Source organism: Zootoca vivipara, chromosome 7, assembly GCF_965207765.1.
Source record: "Zootoca vivipara chromosome 7, rZooViv2.hap1.1, whole genome shotgun sequence".
Classification (NCBI taxonomy): domain Eukaryota; kingdom Metazoa; phylum Chordata; class Lepidosauria; order Squamata; family Lacertidae; genus Zootoca; species Zootoca vivipara.
In genome coordinates this window covers 28,170,694-28,185,011 of record NC_142590.1, presented here as the reverse complement: position 1 = coordinate 28,185,011, position 14,318 = coordinate 28,170,694, and the positions used below count along the sequence as shown (strand labels likewise).

Genomic DNA, 14,318 nt, shown 5'->3' with positions numbered 1-14,318 from the left:
ATTTAAAAGAAGGGAGGGGAAAAGCGCACACCAAATTTAAGTAAGTGTTTCGTGCATGGCTCAGGTAGCCCCTAACATTCAGAATGGTGTGGGGAGGATTCAATTGCAGCGAGGTTGGCACCAGGCCCATTTGAAATACTGTTGCAACGTGCAAACCCTAGAAGTCAAGGCTTTATTTAACCCAATTATTCAAGATGGTTAAACAAACAACGAAGTATGTATATTCCACAAAGCTGATTTGTTGCCAAGTCACAAGACTTGGTTTTATTTTGTCAGGTGGATGTTGGGCCCTGGGCTGATGACGCTGTTTAGATTGGGATGTCAGCTGTGAGTGGCATGTGTGAACCTCCTTTTTATTTGAAACTTATTCTCTTCCCCGCCCCCCCTCCTGCTTTTCTCATGCCAAGAAACGAAAGGTCATAATGCATATCAAGTATGTTACACTCCTCACTGTGAGCTATATGAAGCTTCACGTAACACATCCATTCCAGAGCTACAGGCATGTCTGGTCACAGACCCATGATGTTTGCCTACTTCTGCTTCAAACAAATGTTCTGACTTGCATGAAGAAAAACAACACACACACACACACACACACACACACACACACACACACACACAAACTACACCTGGATGGCAAATGAAGTTAACCAAGCGAATGCAGCAATCTTGTTAAAAATAGGTTGCTGGAAATCCTTATCAGCACTGACAGTAAATGAGAGAGATGATTTCTCTTCCGAAAGTTTTGGAATGACCAGTTTCTCAGCTTATGGTCTGATCCTCCCTTTTTTAGGTGAAGTGAATTGATTATTATAATGAGATACACACACACACACACACACACACACACACACACACACACACACACACAACAAGTGCTTTGCTATAGTAGTTATCGATTCCTGCAAAGCAACCCTGCAGGGTGGGTCTTATCCCCAGTGGAAAGGGATTGAAACTGATCGGTTTTGTGGAAGCCAATGTGACTCTTGTTTCAGTGGGACCACTTTCCATGGACCAGTATAGACCGGTAGATTTTCTGTTCCACGAAAAGGTGAAGAAGCTATTGAACTCTCCACGCCTTCTGCTTCTTGCCTTTCAAGTTGCAACATGGCCTGTCTTTGGCACATGCATACTTTATAGCTCTTCATTATTTTCGTTTGTTTGTTTGTTTTGTTTTTTGATGTTCATAAAATCCAGCCTACGTAAAGATTGAAAATGAGACCTATTTGTTTTGCAGTTTTCGCATGGGCCTAGGAGTGTTTAATGAAAGGAATGGTAAACAGCTTCAGATTGTGCCTCTGGTGTCCACAGAGTGATCAGCATATTTAACATGCTCAGCATGACTCTAAGATATTACAGCTGATAATAGTTGTAATTGACTTGCAGACTCTCTCTCTCTCTCTCTCTCTCTCTCTCTCTCTCTCTCTCTCTCTCTCTCTCTCTCTCTCTCTCTCCCTCCCTCCCTCCCTCCCTCCCTCCCTCCCACCCCCAGAACAGGGGGAGTCATCAAGAGGGCAAGCTGTTAGCTCACAGGAAGCCCCATACTCTCTCTCTCTCTCTCTCTCTCTCTCTCTCTCTCTCTCTCTCTCTCTCTCTCTCTCTCTCTCTCTCTCTCTTAAATCTACCTTATCACTAGTAAACGTTTACTTTTTTTGGCTTAGTGAATGATAAATCCCCAGAGTATCCAAACATCATCCTGCATTAACAAGAAGGGGTAGAACTAGCCTGTCTGAAAAGCAGAAATGTACAAAGCATATAACTGGTGGGAAATGAAGGAGGCTTAGCTCTACCGGAATGATGATGGGCCATAAAAATAGTTTCCTTTTCTATCTCCCTCCCTCCCCTCCCTTTCTGCTCACCGCCCCCCAAATCCCATTTATTTTCCTGGCGAATGATTGAGGTAGACCACTGTGCCGCTGCGGATGGAAAGGATAAATTGCAAAGCTGAAATGGTTTTTGTAGAGTGTTTTGCTTGTCACGCAGGTAGATTCTCCTTTGTGAGTAAACTCCGTCGTAGTGATTAACACAGGATCCAGTCCGGTGGGACTTGAGCTTTGTGATCTCTCGTTTGGCTTAGATTCAGGGTACATGTATATTTATCCCATACTGTTTCAGGCTTCGCTAAAGCATTGATGTATCACTTCAGAGCACGCAGCAGCTGAGTGTATAAAAATGACTTTCTTAGTGTAACACTGGGTCACCTTGGTCAGGTCTCCTACTCGCTGTGCTATTCCCTTTCCTGATACTGCATTCCTTCTGTTTGACTCAAATGGTAATGTTTTGTGTTAGAAATCCAAAATTCAAGGCGTTAATTAATGGAAACTGTGGAGTACAGACCTAGAGATAAGACCCCCTCCTTCATACAGGGTGGTCTTGAACACTGCAGTGTTTTTAATGGAATAACAGTCTCTTTGTAGCTGCTTTGGCCATTTATTTTTTCCTTATGGGAGAAGCAAGTTACATACTGATTATTTACCGTCTAAAAGAGTCTCAATACTTAAGACTACTTGGATGTGATACATGTCATGTCAGACTGTACCACTTCAAAATGTAAGTGGAGGAATGCACTTTCCATGTTCTTTCCATTATCAAGAACTCCCTGCATGTGAAAAGCTGGCTGGAATGTCAGGGAGAATTTTTAGTCAGACCCTTTCCTTACACTATATTTCCACAGCAGATATTTTCTGATGCAGGGAATGTCGCCATGTGCAATTTAAGAATGCCTTACTATGTGCTTTGTAAGAACCTGTGGATTAACCCCTGTGTTTTGGCCATACTGTATTCAGAAACAAGGGTGGATGAAGCATAGTGAATATGTTAAATCTTACCCAACTTTCCATAATACATTCATATTGATGATTGAATAGCCATTTGAGTATAGAATCAGGAAATGGTAGTTGTTCAGATTAACTAATGTGAAGGATGGTGATCTACCAGTGGCTGTGTTTACACCACACAGAAAAACAGTTAATGGTTTTCCATGAATGCATATTTCTGGGTTGTTTTTCTTCTCTCTGCTAGTGTACAGAGGAAATAAACCATGATCAGTGGCTGGAACCAAGGCTTTTGATTTGTTTTGCTCCCAACAAATCACAGTGAGTAACCCAGCCTTGGCTACAGATTGTACTGTGTTGGGAGTGAAACAAGCATGATCCCTGGATGAGACCTGGAAGAAATAATGGCTTATTTCTTCCCTTGGCTACTGGGGAAGAGCATAGTGGCTGCAACCGGTTTGTGCATGGTAGTGCAAGGTTTACGGTACTGCGCTGGATGGACACAGAATATGCTTATGATGTAAAGTTAGGTTTCCCTATTGATTCAGTTGGATTGTCTTTGATACTAATCATTATAAATTAAATTATGGTTGGTTGTGTTTGTCAGTGATCAAAAAGGGAACGAAGGGGGTATCTTTCAGAACTTTGAAGAAAAGATGACAACTGGGTCACTTTACCACTTCTTTGCCTTCCTTTGTGAAAAGATTAGGAAGGATGATGTCTTGACCTAGCTTTGTTCCATTGTCTGACTTATAGAGAATAGCAAAGATAGTAATTCCAACCTGGTGAAAGAGTGTGTGAATATCTCCTCCTGGATTTCCTAATCCTAGTTTCTTCTTTCCAATACACATTAATATACAGTATGGCCAATGTTGTCAGGATGCAACAGAGATATGAAAATGGCATCATCGAGATTTTGAGATGTGTTTGGTAGGTGCCATCTTGCTTTGCTGAGTTAATTGTCTTGCCAATTTTCCTAGACATAATGTGTAATGGGCAGCTTTTTCCCCCCTTCCCTAGTAAACAGAAAACCTTTAAAGTGTTGTAAATCAGGTCAAATAATTAGCTTCTCTTGTCTACAAAAGTCTGAAAGTTGGTTGCTCCTGTACCTAACTAATCTTTCTGTCTTTAAGTACGCATGCACAAAAAAGCTCCTTAAACACCCTTTTTGCTGTCCAAGGCAGGATGTTTCTGAAGGAGACCATGCTATTTCCCAGAGAGAGGGATTTAAGTTTCCAGGGAAGTTTTCCAGGCAGCTTTGGTTGCACTCTGAAATCCAATCTGCCTTTTGACTCTAGAGACTGTCTCCCTTCCCCACTATCATGATGGACTAGTGGTGTTTTTTTGTTTTTTTTTTAAAAAAGAACACATTAAGAAAAGGTCTGAAGGGAAATGAGCTATTTGCACAGAAAAGCCACTTACTATATGAACTACATTTGCTGTTTGCGAAGAGGTAACCTGATATGGCTTTTCCTGCTGGTGTTTGTCTGATTTGGGTTGTGTTGTTGTTGTTGTTGAGTTACTCTGCCTCCTTATCTACAGCAATTATAGGGTCTGAAAGACAGGGCTGTCAGCAGCATCTTCAAACACAAGTGTGCTCTGGCTCCAGGTTGGTACCTCATCCGCGCCACTATCGCATGTCGAGTAGTTTTGCGCTATGGTGCTGAAGATGCATTATTTTGTTTGTTTATACTATTGATTAAGAAGGGGGCGAAGTGTTGTGTGTGATGTACTAGATGATTATTTGTGGGAAAGATCAGGAACCAAGGTGTACATTAATATTTGTTGTTGAGAGTATTTGTGTGTGTGTGTGTGTGTGTGTGTGTGTGTGTGTGTGTGTGTGTTAGATAGATTCAAGTAAGCAAATAAATAATACAAAGATCTACACTACTAATTTTACCCAAAAGCTTTTGATTTCAATACAGATGCTTATATACTAATTTATTTGGTGCTAACACAAGGGACGGATAATCCGATAAAGCCCCAACTGCTGACTTACATATTTGCCTTTCCATACGATAGGCAGGAATCGAGATATACTTTGCTGCCAGCTTCCAGATTGTGAATACTTTCTTTGACACAGACGTATTGGCTTGCTCCGTCCGTCAGCCAACAGCTGTTGCTGCTGCACCTACTTCTGTATTGTCCCAGACACATCCTCAAGCTACTTTCAAGTCATGCCAAACACCTAAATGGAATCTATGGCCAGGGAGAAGCCTGTTGTTTTCTGTGTCTCGTCAGCTGTTGCCCTCTCTTCTCCCAAGTAAAGTGGTATTGGAACTCCTCTTGTGTTCCAAGTCTTTCCTTCCTTTCTGCCTTCCTACAAACCACAACCCAGCGAGGTGACATTTGACAGAGCGGACAGGCCTGTCACTGTACGACACGAAGACCCTCTATTCCCCTGCCCCTCCTTCATATTGATGTGTGCAGCTAAGTAGTCCGTCTAAGCATTATGTTCAGGAAATCGAAAAAACCCATTAAAACCAAATCTCGGCAAATCTAAAAATCCTCTGAATGGTTTGGGAGTAATCAAAAGACTGGCTTAATTTCCCTTGCAGTCATTAATGTGCCTCAGCCATGCGCTCAAATTATTCTAATGGCTAGGTCAAGTCGCACTGTACCGTCTGCGAAGTGCGTGAAATATTTTCGGCAATTACTCTTCTGGGTCGCGACGGGTAAAGAGTTAATCTGACTCTTCTGCCCTTCCGTCTTTGTGCCACCTGTGCCTGAGCACACGGGTCAGTCTACCGTTCTTAACTGAATGGCTTGACTGGTTTACCTAACTGGGAAATAAGCTCCCTTTCCTCCACCCCCCCACCCCTCCCCCCCGCCACCATCAGGAGGAGAAAGCATCATTCTTTCAGCTATACTTGGCAGACCATTTCTTTGCAGCCTCTATAGATTTTTCAGCATAGAAAGCTCTCCCCGCTCTGGGTGAAAGACCCCGCGATGTAACATGACTATTCCTTTGTGTCAGCTTCAGGAAACTCCTGCCGCAGCTGATGTGCCGCCACTAGATTAACTGGTGACGGATCTATTTTTTCCCTCTCCCTCTCTCTTTTTTTTTACTCTAGGTGCTTGGGCTTCTGCCAGGGAGAGAACTATGCTTTGTTTGTCTGCACTGAACTTCTTCCCCTTTGCCACTGAAAATGCCTTAGTGGCTGCCCTCTACTGAAACATCCTTTGTGTCATGATATGAATCGCTTTGGCCTTGTGCTGGTTCAGAACCTGTCGGCTGCTTTTGCACGTTACAGGGAAGGAACAGCTCCCAAGTCCAGCATAAGCAATTGTCTGTGTGATGAGCAGAGGGTCAGTATAGAATCATAGAATTGGAAGGGGTTCTGAGGGTCATCTAGTCCAGCCCCCTGCAGTGTAGTCACAGGAGCATTGGAGGCTCCTTTCCTCAAGCCACCAGGCCATTTAGCTCAGTATTGTCTACAATGACAGTGTGGTGGCTCTCCAGGACAGGGTTCTGTATCAACCCTACCCGGAGATGCCAGCGACTGAATCTACAATGCAGACGCTGTCCCACTGAGCTACAGCCCTTCCCCTCTGTTGCCAGACCAGAACCCTGATTTTTTTTAAAAAACTATAAAAATACTGGTTTGATCTACCAAATCTCCTTGGACTGAACAGGTGATGTGACTGGCTTCTGGTCTAGCCTCAGAGGATGGGAGCTTTCTCTGGAAGCAACCCTCTCTTCCAGTGACAGCAGGGAACCTGACCCACCTGTGGTGATCTCTTTCAGGGTTGGCAGTGTAGGTCAATGGTGAGAATTCATAATAACTTGTAGATTTAACTTATAGGGGGTTATAGATCAGAGTCGAGCATCCTCCGGGAGCAGGGATTTGGGAGAGGAGACTCTTTGTCTCCTCCTTTATTACAGCCTTGTTCAAAATGATAGAGTTGCACACACATGATCAGCTCTCTCATTCCCCCCCCCTTTAAACCCTCAAATTTATTGATGCATGAAGAATAATGATTATGCTTCAATACTAAAACAACAACAACCAGAATCGTAGATTCTGTGTGCCTAGCGTGCACACATGCGACAGTCAGGCATTAAAAGTGCAAGAGAAACCCACCATTTCACACCAATAAAGTGAAGGAGGGGTTAACTGCAGGAGGTGTTATGACTGACAATGGAAAGATCGCTATTAAGCAGCTGATGACCGCAATCCTAAGCATACTTACGGCGAATTAAATCACAGCAAAATCAATAGAATGTACTTCTGAATAATGTGGTTAGGAATGGAATGGGTTGTGGGTTTTTCTTTCTTTCTTTCTTTCTTTCTTTCTTTCTTTCTTTCTTTCTTTCTTTCTTTCTTTCTTTCTTTCTTCTTTTTGAGAAATAGGTTCCCCCCCCCAAAAAAAAAACCCTAGGTATAGTCCATAGGTCCCTTGCACTGGGATAGTCCAAAAAGGGGGGGTGGGCTTTATTGTCCTTTATTCTGTCCAAATCTTCTGTCTTCATGGCTTTCTCCCCTTTCCTTTGAAAATCTTGAAACAAGAGTTAGCAATTAAAGTACCGTAGCCATTTCGGTTCATGGCAGCAAGGCATTGATACCCATACTATCGTTGCCTTAAGTCCAGGGAACCACAGTCGCTGACAGTATAGTGGTTGTAATCTCTAATGATAGAACTGTTGCATGTGGCTGACTTGGGGATTCCAGCAGCAGGCTGGATTTGGCAGAAGAATTCTTTTTATTTTCCTCTTCTGGCTGCTTGCAGGGTACTCCCCCCCCCCTTTTAAAGAGAAACTCTGGAGCTCACATTGTTGGTTTGACTCTGCTGTGCTTTGGCATGGCAGTGAGGAAAACAAGGGCCACCAGAGCTGTTTTGTCTGCGGACTACTTTGCAGACTTAGTTGTTTGCATTTGGGAGGTTGCTTTTGTAGGCTTAGCAGTAGATGTTTTGAAAGGGAGATTAAAGTTCCGAAAGATGCCTAGTGCTCTGCCTCCCTCTGTGTCGTAGAAAGCTGTTTGCTTCTCAGTGAAGGGGACACAAATGAAAGCAAAGCAGTTTCGCCCTTTTTCAGCATGGCTCTCTTGGACAAAAACCTTCTGCACTAATGTGTGTGCAGTGCACTCTTGTTGTAGGAAAGAAGAATCTCATTTTGTTCAGTGGTTCCTTGGTTAATTTCTAAGGTCTGAGGCTCAAACTGGCATGGAAGTCCTTCACTCTAATCCCAAATGCTAATGTGTTTGTCTTACAATTAATTGGCTATAGAGAAGGGGGATATTCTGCACATTCTCAGGGATGCTCTTTCCAGCCTTACCTGCCAGTAATGTGCTGGCATGGCCTGACTGCCATTAAGCCCAGAGGCTTAAAAGCTTGCCTTAATGCTGCCAATGGCAAACGGTTTCCATCCAGACTTTGATGGATTGTTTTTGGCTCCCAGAAACCATGTCTCTGCAGAAGACATATTTTGGATTTGGCACTGCTGCTGGTCATAGGGGGGCAGGAGCTGCTTCAGCAAAAAATGGGATATTTTGATTGTATCGTTTCTGCCGCTTCTGCTTTTTGTCTGAAGGGGCGCCGATTCATACATAATACAAAGGGTGGGACTAGTGATGCAAGTGGAAGGCAGGGAAACTGTGGAGGAGAGACCTCCTGCTTAGTTTCTTTTGGCAGCTGCCCGACTTCCTTGTACAAGTGGGTTTTTCTTTTTCCCTCGCCTCCCAATGTTTTAACTGGAGACTTCATGGAAATCCACTTCCCTGGCTTCGCCACTTCTCACTGGAACGTGCCAGCATCATTAACAGTTCCTGTCTCAGTTGGAAGATGATCATTAAAACAATTTTATTTATTTTTTTAACTTGATGGTGGCTAGTTGTTGGTTCTTCCTGCAACCCCTGCCCGCTTTCTTATAAACGAGTCTGATCTCTACGTATCGTTTCTAAAACGTTTTAGTGACGCGAACATGAGTTGATTTTTATTTTATTTTTTTCCATTTCCATTTCTTTCCCCAGTTATGAAGATCAATGATGTAGACCACCCACTCGAATGACGCTGGACATTTATAGCTGGAATCTTTAAGGAATAAAAAGAAGAAATAAGTCGAGAAAGGGGGGTCAATAATGGTGGCTTCTGATTGCAGAATGAAAAGGTTTTGGCTACTTCTGATAGTCAGCTTCCTCCAGTGTACAGAAGGTAAGATAAATGCACTTAAGTTAAAATATTGAGTTTCTGTTGTGATGAGATGTGTCTGTTCATGTAAACTATGAGTCCAAAAGGACAACATAATTTATTGCAGAAAAGATGCTCCATATTTTTGCATCACATCTACCCTAGTGGGATATAAATTATTTTGGCATATGCTGGTATATTTGTGAACTTCTGGAACTTATTCTTTTGGGCTGTATCCACATGTGATTGACCAATATGATTATACTTGATGTGTATATAATTTTTTTTCATTCTCATGGCGTATTGTTAGGTTAGGTGAAGCTATTTTTCCTGTGGCTTTTCCATTCCTTTCCCCCTCTCTTTATGAATACCTTTAAAAAAATTAATTTTAAGTCATTATGTCCTTGAAATTAGGTTTAAGAACTTGACTAAAACAGCTTCCTAACTTTGCTTTAACTATTATTAAGCATCTGCAGTAAATTCTAAGTGGCCTCTTATTTTAAAATGTAAATGATTAATGGATGCCTGACAATGGAATATGTTGTCTAGCAAATGGAGTGCCAGGGTGACTGTCCTTGAGTGGCAGTTGGTTTATTTTTGGATTCCTCTTGTTGAGCCATCTCAAAACGCTGTCCTTGAAAACCAGCAAACTGCAAGTTACATAAACACAAGACATAGCAGCTTTAAATATGTATGATCCAATGGAAGAGAAAGTGCATTCAGGGCTATTGCTTTCTCACTTACTGGTCTTATTGACATCAGTGTGGCAAGTCGCTAGTGAAAAATCAGTACATCTCAGAACTGGGTAAAGTGTAATTGAAATTGGGTCACCATCAACTTAAATCTCAGTGCTGCTTGAAAATTTATTTACTTACTGTTAGATGCCGTACCTAAGGCTACACTTAAATTAGAAAGAAAAGAACAAGCATCTTCTCCACCCCCTCTTTTCGAACAAAATTGTCATGTTCATTTTCACTGGTGTCACAGACCTAGTCATTTGTGCTAGCGTATTTCCTTTCAACACGAGCACAACACCCCCCTGGCACTGTTGCAGTGCCACGCTTGTGTAGCAGGTTGTCAGGATAGATAATCAAGCAAAGCTGCTGCTCGACCTCCATTCATTCCGCATGAGCCCCATTGAAATGAATGGAGATTACATGGCATTGAATTATACAGTACAGTGTATCTCTTTTATCTCAGTTCTAATACATGAAAATCAGCTAAGAGTTCTTAGCAACAAACTAGCTAAGCTGCAACAGACATTTTGTTGTTTTATTTTTTAAAAAAACACACACACAGGGGGCAAGGGATCATGAGAGCTGGCGCTGGCAAAAATCATGATGTGGGGAAAACTGTGAAGCCAGCCAATGCCTCTGCATAGCTCCATCCTTATTTCAGACATCGCAATATGTCGGTATATCATGATAATTAGCTGGTGATATTGTCATGATGTTGAAAACCACATATCGCCCAGCTTAGGGTTAGGACTGCATTGTTAATGTAGCAAGTGAATGCAAGCCACTGTTTTTTATGTGTGGGATCTTACTACGATCTCTTCTGTTGGCATGGTAAGGAGCCCTTCTCTCCTGATAATGTTTTGGAAGGGAATTGAGGAGTTTCATATCTGTGAATGCTCCTGTGAGCCTAGTTGTGTGGCTGAGGTGTCAACCCCTGCAAACAGGGTAAAGGCACCGAGCGCCAAGGATTGTGTTCCCAGCTCCCTCTTCCCTCCCACATGTTGAACAATAAAGACCACTGTTTAGTTCCATGAATACCTTGCAGAAAGCTTTAAAACATTCTACAGTGTATCTATTTAGTTTAACGTTGGCTCTGTGCTAAGACACGGCTCATGGGCTTGAATTGGAAAAAAAGGAGAAGTGTCGTGTAGGAACTCCAATTTAGATTTCACGCAGTGTAGACCTGCAATCTCTCTCAGGGGATATTGCCCTTTGAAAACCTGGTTTGCCTGACCAACTTTTAAGACCTCCCCCCGCCTTCCTACGGAGTTGTCGGTGGAATGTCGAAGGCCAGCTCTGACCAAAAGCGCACTTTTCTCAGTTGTGGTTTCATTAGTTGGTAATTTGTGATTTGTCAGAGAATATTGTTATATGCATGTGCTCCAGCTGGCCTTTATGCCTTTAGTAGAGAATTAAATTTTTATTTTCCTGTGGAACTGCAGTTTACAAATGAGAGGTGATGTACTATTGCAGCCACCTTTACGAAGTAAAGAAGTTAAAAGCTAATGAGAAGCTTAGATGTCTACATGTAACCACTAGGTGCCCTGAGTAATTACTGCAATGCCTTTAAAAGAAGAAGAAGCGGGGTTGTTTTAGTGATAAGAAATTCCTGTTAAATACTGCAGAAGTTGAAAGCTTCCTTATTACAAGGCACTATTTGGGTTATCCATTTCAAACAAAATCATGCCACTTTAAGCGGTCTTGTCTACCCCACCCATAGGAATTGTAGTTGGTTAAGCGTGCTGAGGATTGCTAAGGATACCCCTATTCCCAGAGTGATTTAACAAGTAATGCGTCGCCCCAGGGAACTCTGGGAATTTTTGCTCTTTAAAGGCCGCAGAGGTCTCCCAACAGCTCCCACCCTTAACAAACTACAGGATTCCCAGGATTATTTGGGGGAAGCCATGACTGCTTAAAGTGGCACGATACTACTTTAAAAATATAGTGAACATGGGGCTCAGATCAGGCAACCAGTCTCTCTAGACTCTTATCCAAGACAGAATCTTAGAATCAAAGAATTGTAGAGTTGGAAGGGACCACAAGACCCATCTAGTCCAACCCCCTGCAATGCATGAATCTTTTGCCCAACGTGGGGCTTGAACCCACAACCCTGGGATTAAGAGTCTCCTGTTCTGCTGACTGAGCTGTCTGGTGATATTGACTATTCAAGCAAGTCCAGAAGACTTTCCCATCGTCTGCTATGTGATCTATTAACAGGAAATTCCAGGAACTCAGTGTTAGGAACCTCTGCATGAAAACCATGTGTGGTTTGCATATGGACAAGGGTAGCCAACTGGATGCCCCCCAAATCTTGCTGGACTACAGCTTCCTTCAACCCCAGACAACATGACCAGTGATCAAGGAAAATCTGGGTGGGTGGGTGTGTATTCCAGCAGCATCTGGTGGGTGCTACATTGGACCCTTGATCTCAAAGCGCTCATGTAGGTTCCTGATCTCAGAATAAATATCTGGATGGGGGTGATATACTGTTAGATTTTTTTACTTTAGAACTGTACAGTTGAAGGGGGAAATCACCCCTGTCTTTTATCAGCGATACTTTGATAAATATTTGAGCTCAGTACTGTAGATAAGATCAAGAAGAAGAAAGAAATGTCAAATAGCACTGTTTAACAAGCAATATTTCGAGGGGAGAACATCATCTGCATACATTAGGGATGGAAAAAGTGAAATGATGAATTTCTACCATTTTCAAGCTAATTTTCATTTCCATTTGTAGCATCTCAAATTCATGTTGTTCTCATGTCTTATTTTTCTTGCCTTTAGTTGCCAGCAGTTGCCAGAGGCAATTTTTGATGCTTCAGTACCGAATTGAATTCTTTAAAATAAAAAACCCCAACATTTCTCACTTAAAAGAAAACTGGGAAAGAAATTGGGAAGAGTAGACGGAATGGAGCCACATTAATTACAAATTCTTAAAATAAATCAAATATTGTGGTTCTCTGTTCTGGAAAGGAATACTAATGTGGACGTAGCTTCAAGCCAAAGCAGGGGAAATGAATCTTGCTTTATTGGATAGTCTTGCAAGTTGTCTTCTTTCTGCTTAACAAAAAAAATGTAATAGGCTCAGGTGTAGCTGTGCTGTACCAGGCAGAACTATATGTGGAAAAGCATCAGGAGCAAAGGTGAATGTGGGATTGAGTTGTATGGGGCAGGAGAAGAGGTTCCAAGATTAAGTTTATCACCCCACAGGCCCTGCTGAAGAATTGGGATTTTGGGCTTGTGGCAGTTGAGGTGTAAATGTGAGGCAGAAAGTGAACACTGACTGTAGCAAGCCAGGTGAGTTTCTTAGTTCCTGAAATCATCAAGGATCCCTGATATGAAAACTTCTATATGGGTAAGGGACCTGAGCTGCTGTGGACTATAGGTGCAAGGCAGCTTCCTTGGCTAGTGTGGGTGCCCTCCTTTGTCATAAATGGGGATGGGAGATCTGATGCATCTCAGATCACTAAATAAAATTCTACTGCAGGCTCAAATCCACTTTGCACTTGTAGTTTTAATGGACAGAATGAAAAAATGAACCACTGTGGGAGCTACAAATGCAGGTGCTTGTTCAGAAAAGGTAGTGATGTTTTCTGAATTATCATCTGTCAAGTCAACAATCCATTTCTAAATTACTAGCTCTAAAAATCCATGTTGCTATAAATGCAAATGGTGCTATATCCCTACGCCATTGTAATTGGGGTAGGCCTTGAGATAGCTTTTTATCAATTGATGTGTGCTACATCCTTTGGTGAGGAAGGTATTTAAGCTTCTCAAAATGGTAGGGTGAGGAAGGACTCCAGTGGTTTCAGAGCCATTAATCCCATAGGTGTCTGTAATAGTAAGTGAAATATTAAGTGTCTGTAATGTTAAGGGAACCACAGTCCATACCACACTCATTACCACAGTAATGTTTTTTTTTTTACAAGTGGGGCCCACTGCACTTTCGAGTGTAAGGAAATGTGGTATAACAGGAACAAACTTCCTAACTGGGTAAATGCCATATGGATTCTCCTCAAGAAATGAGTAGCAATTCTGCATTCCCTGCATAAAAACCACATCTCATCAAAATGCATTGGAGGCGCATACTCAGTTAAAGCATGTTGTTCTTTGCTAATGCGTCCAGAAAAAGAAACCTAGGCATAACACGCTGTGTGGAAAATGGAAGAAAAACACTGCAAGAATCTACATGTATTTCTGTTTCAGCTCCTGATAAAACACTCGCCAGATACTGTGTTAGAGGAGCTTCCTTACAGGGACATTGCAGTCTTGTTTCAGTTGTAAGTAGATAATGGTGTCTGAAGATATCGGGGGGGGGGGGGAGAGGAAACTACTCAAAAGTGAAGAAATAAAATAGAAGAGGTTAATGTTCTCAATTTTCCCATCTTCCTTAAAAGTTATTCTTTTTTTATTGGAATATTATGAGCAGTTTTTGTTTTGAAAACCACAGCCAAGGTAATAAGTTACATGAAGCAGCAAGAGCCTAGCATTGCAATGAAAGAAAACAAAACAATAAAATAAAATATGTGCTGTTCCAAATCACATTCAAGGTAATACAGCTGATGGTACAACTGGGACCCCAGTACACAAGGGGATGCTTGCTTTCCCACCTGCAACTTCTCTTCCACTACCCTTTCACATCTGTGCACCAATTAGCTATAGTTGGCACCAATCAAAT

General features: G+C 42.1%; 1 protein-coding gene across 16 annotated transcripts in view; it reads left to right on the top strand.

The window, feature by feature from the left end:
• Positions 1–14,318, top strand: part of ADGRL2 (adhesion G protein-coupled receptor L2) — a 548,846-nt gene that overhangs the window by 380,494 nt on the left and 154,034 nt on the right. For all 16 annotated transcript variants that reach the window (XM_088673884.1, XM_088673885.1, XM_088673890.1 and 13 more), the window contains one exon: positions 8,747–8,927. In XM_088673884.1, the coding sequence (XP_088530010.1) occupies positions 8,855–8,927 (73 nt within the window). In that variant the 5' untranslated portion in view covers positions 8,747–8,854. The remainder of the gene's footprint in view (positions 1–8,746; positions 8,928–14,318) is intronic.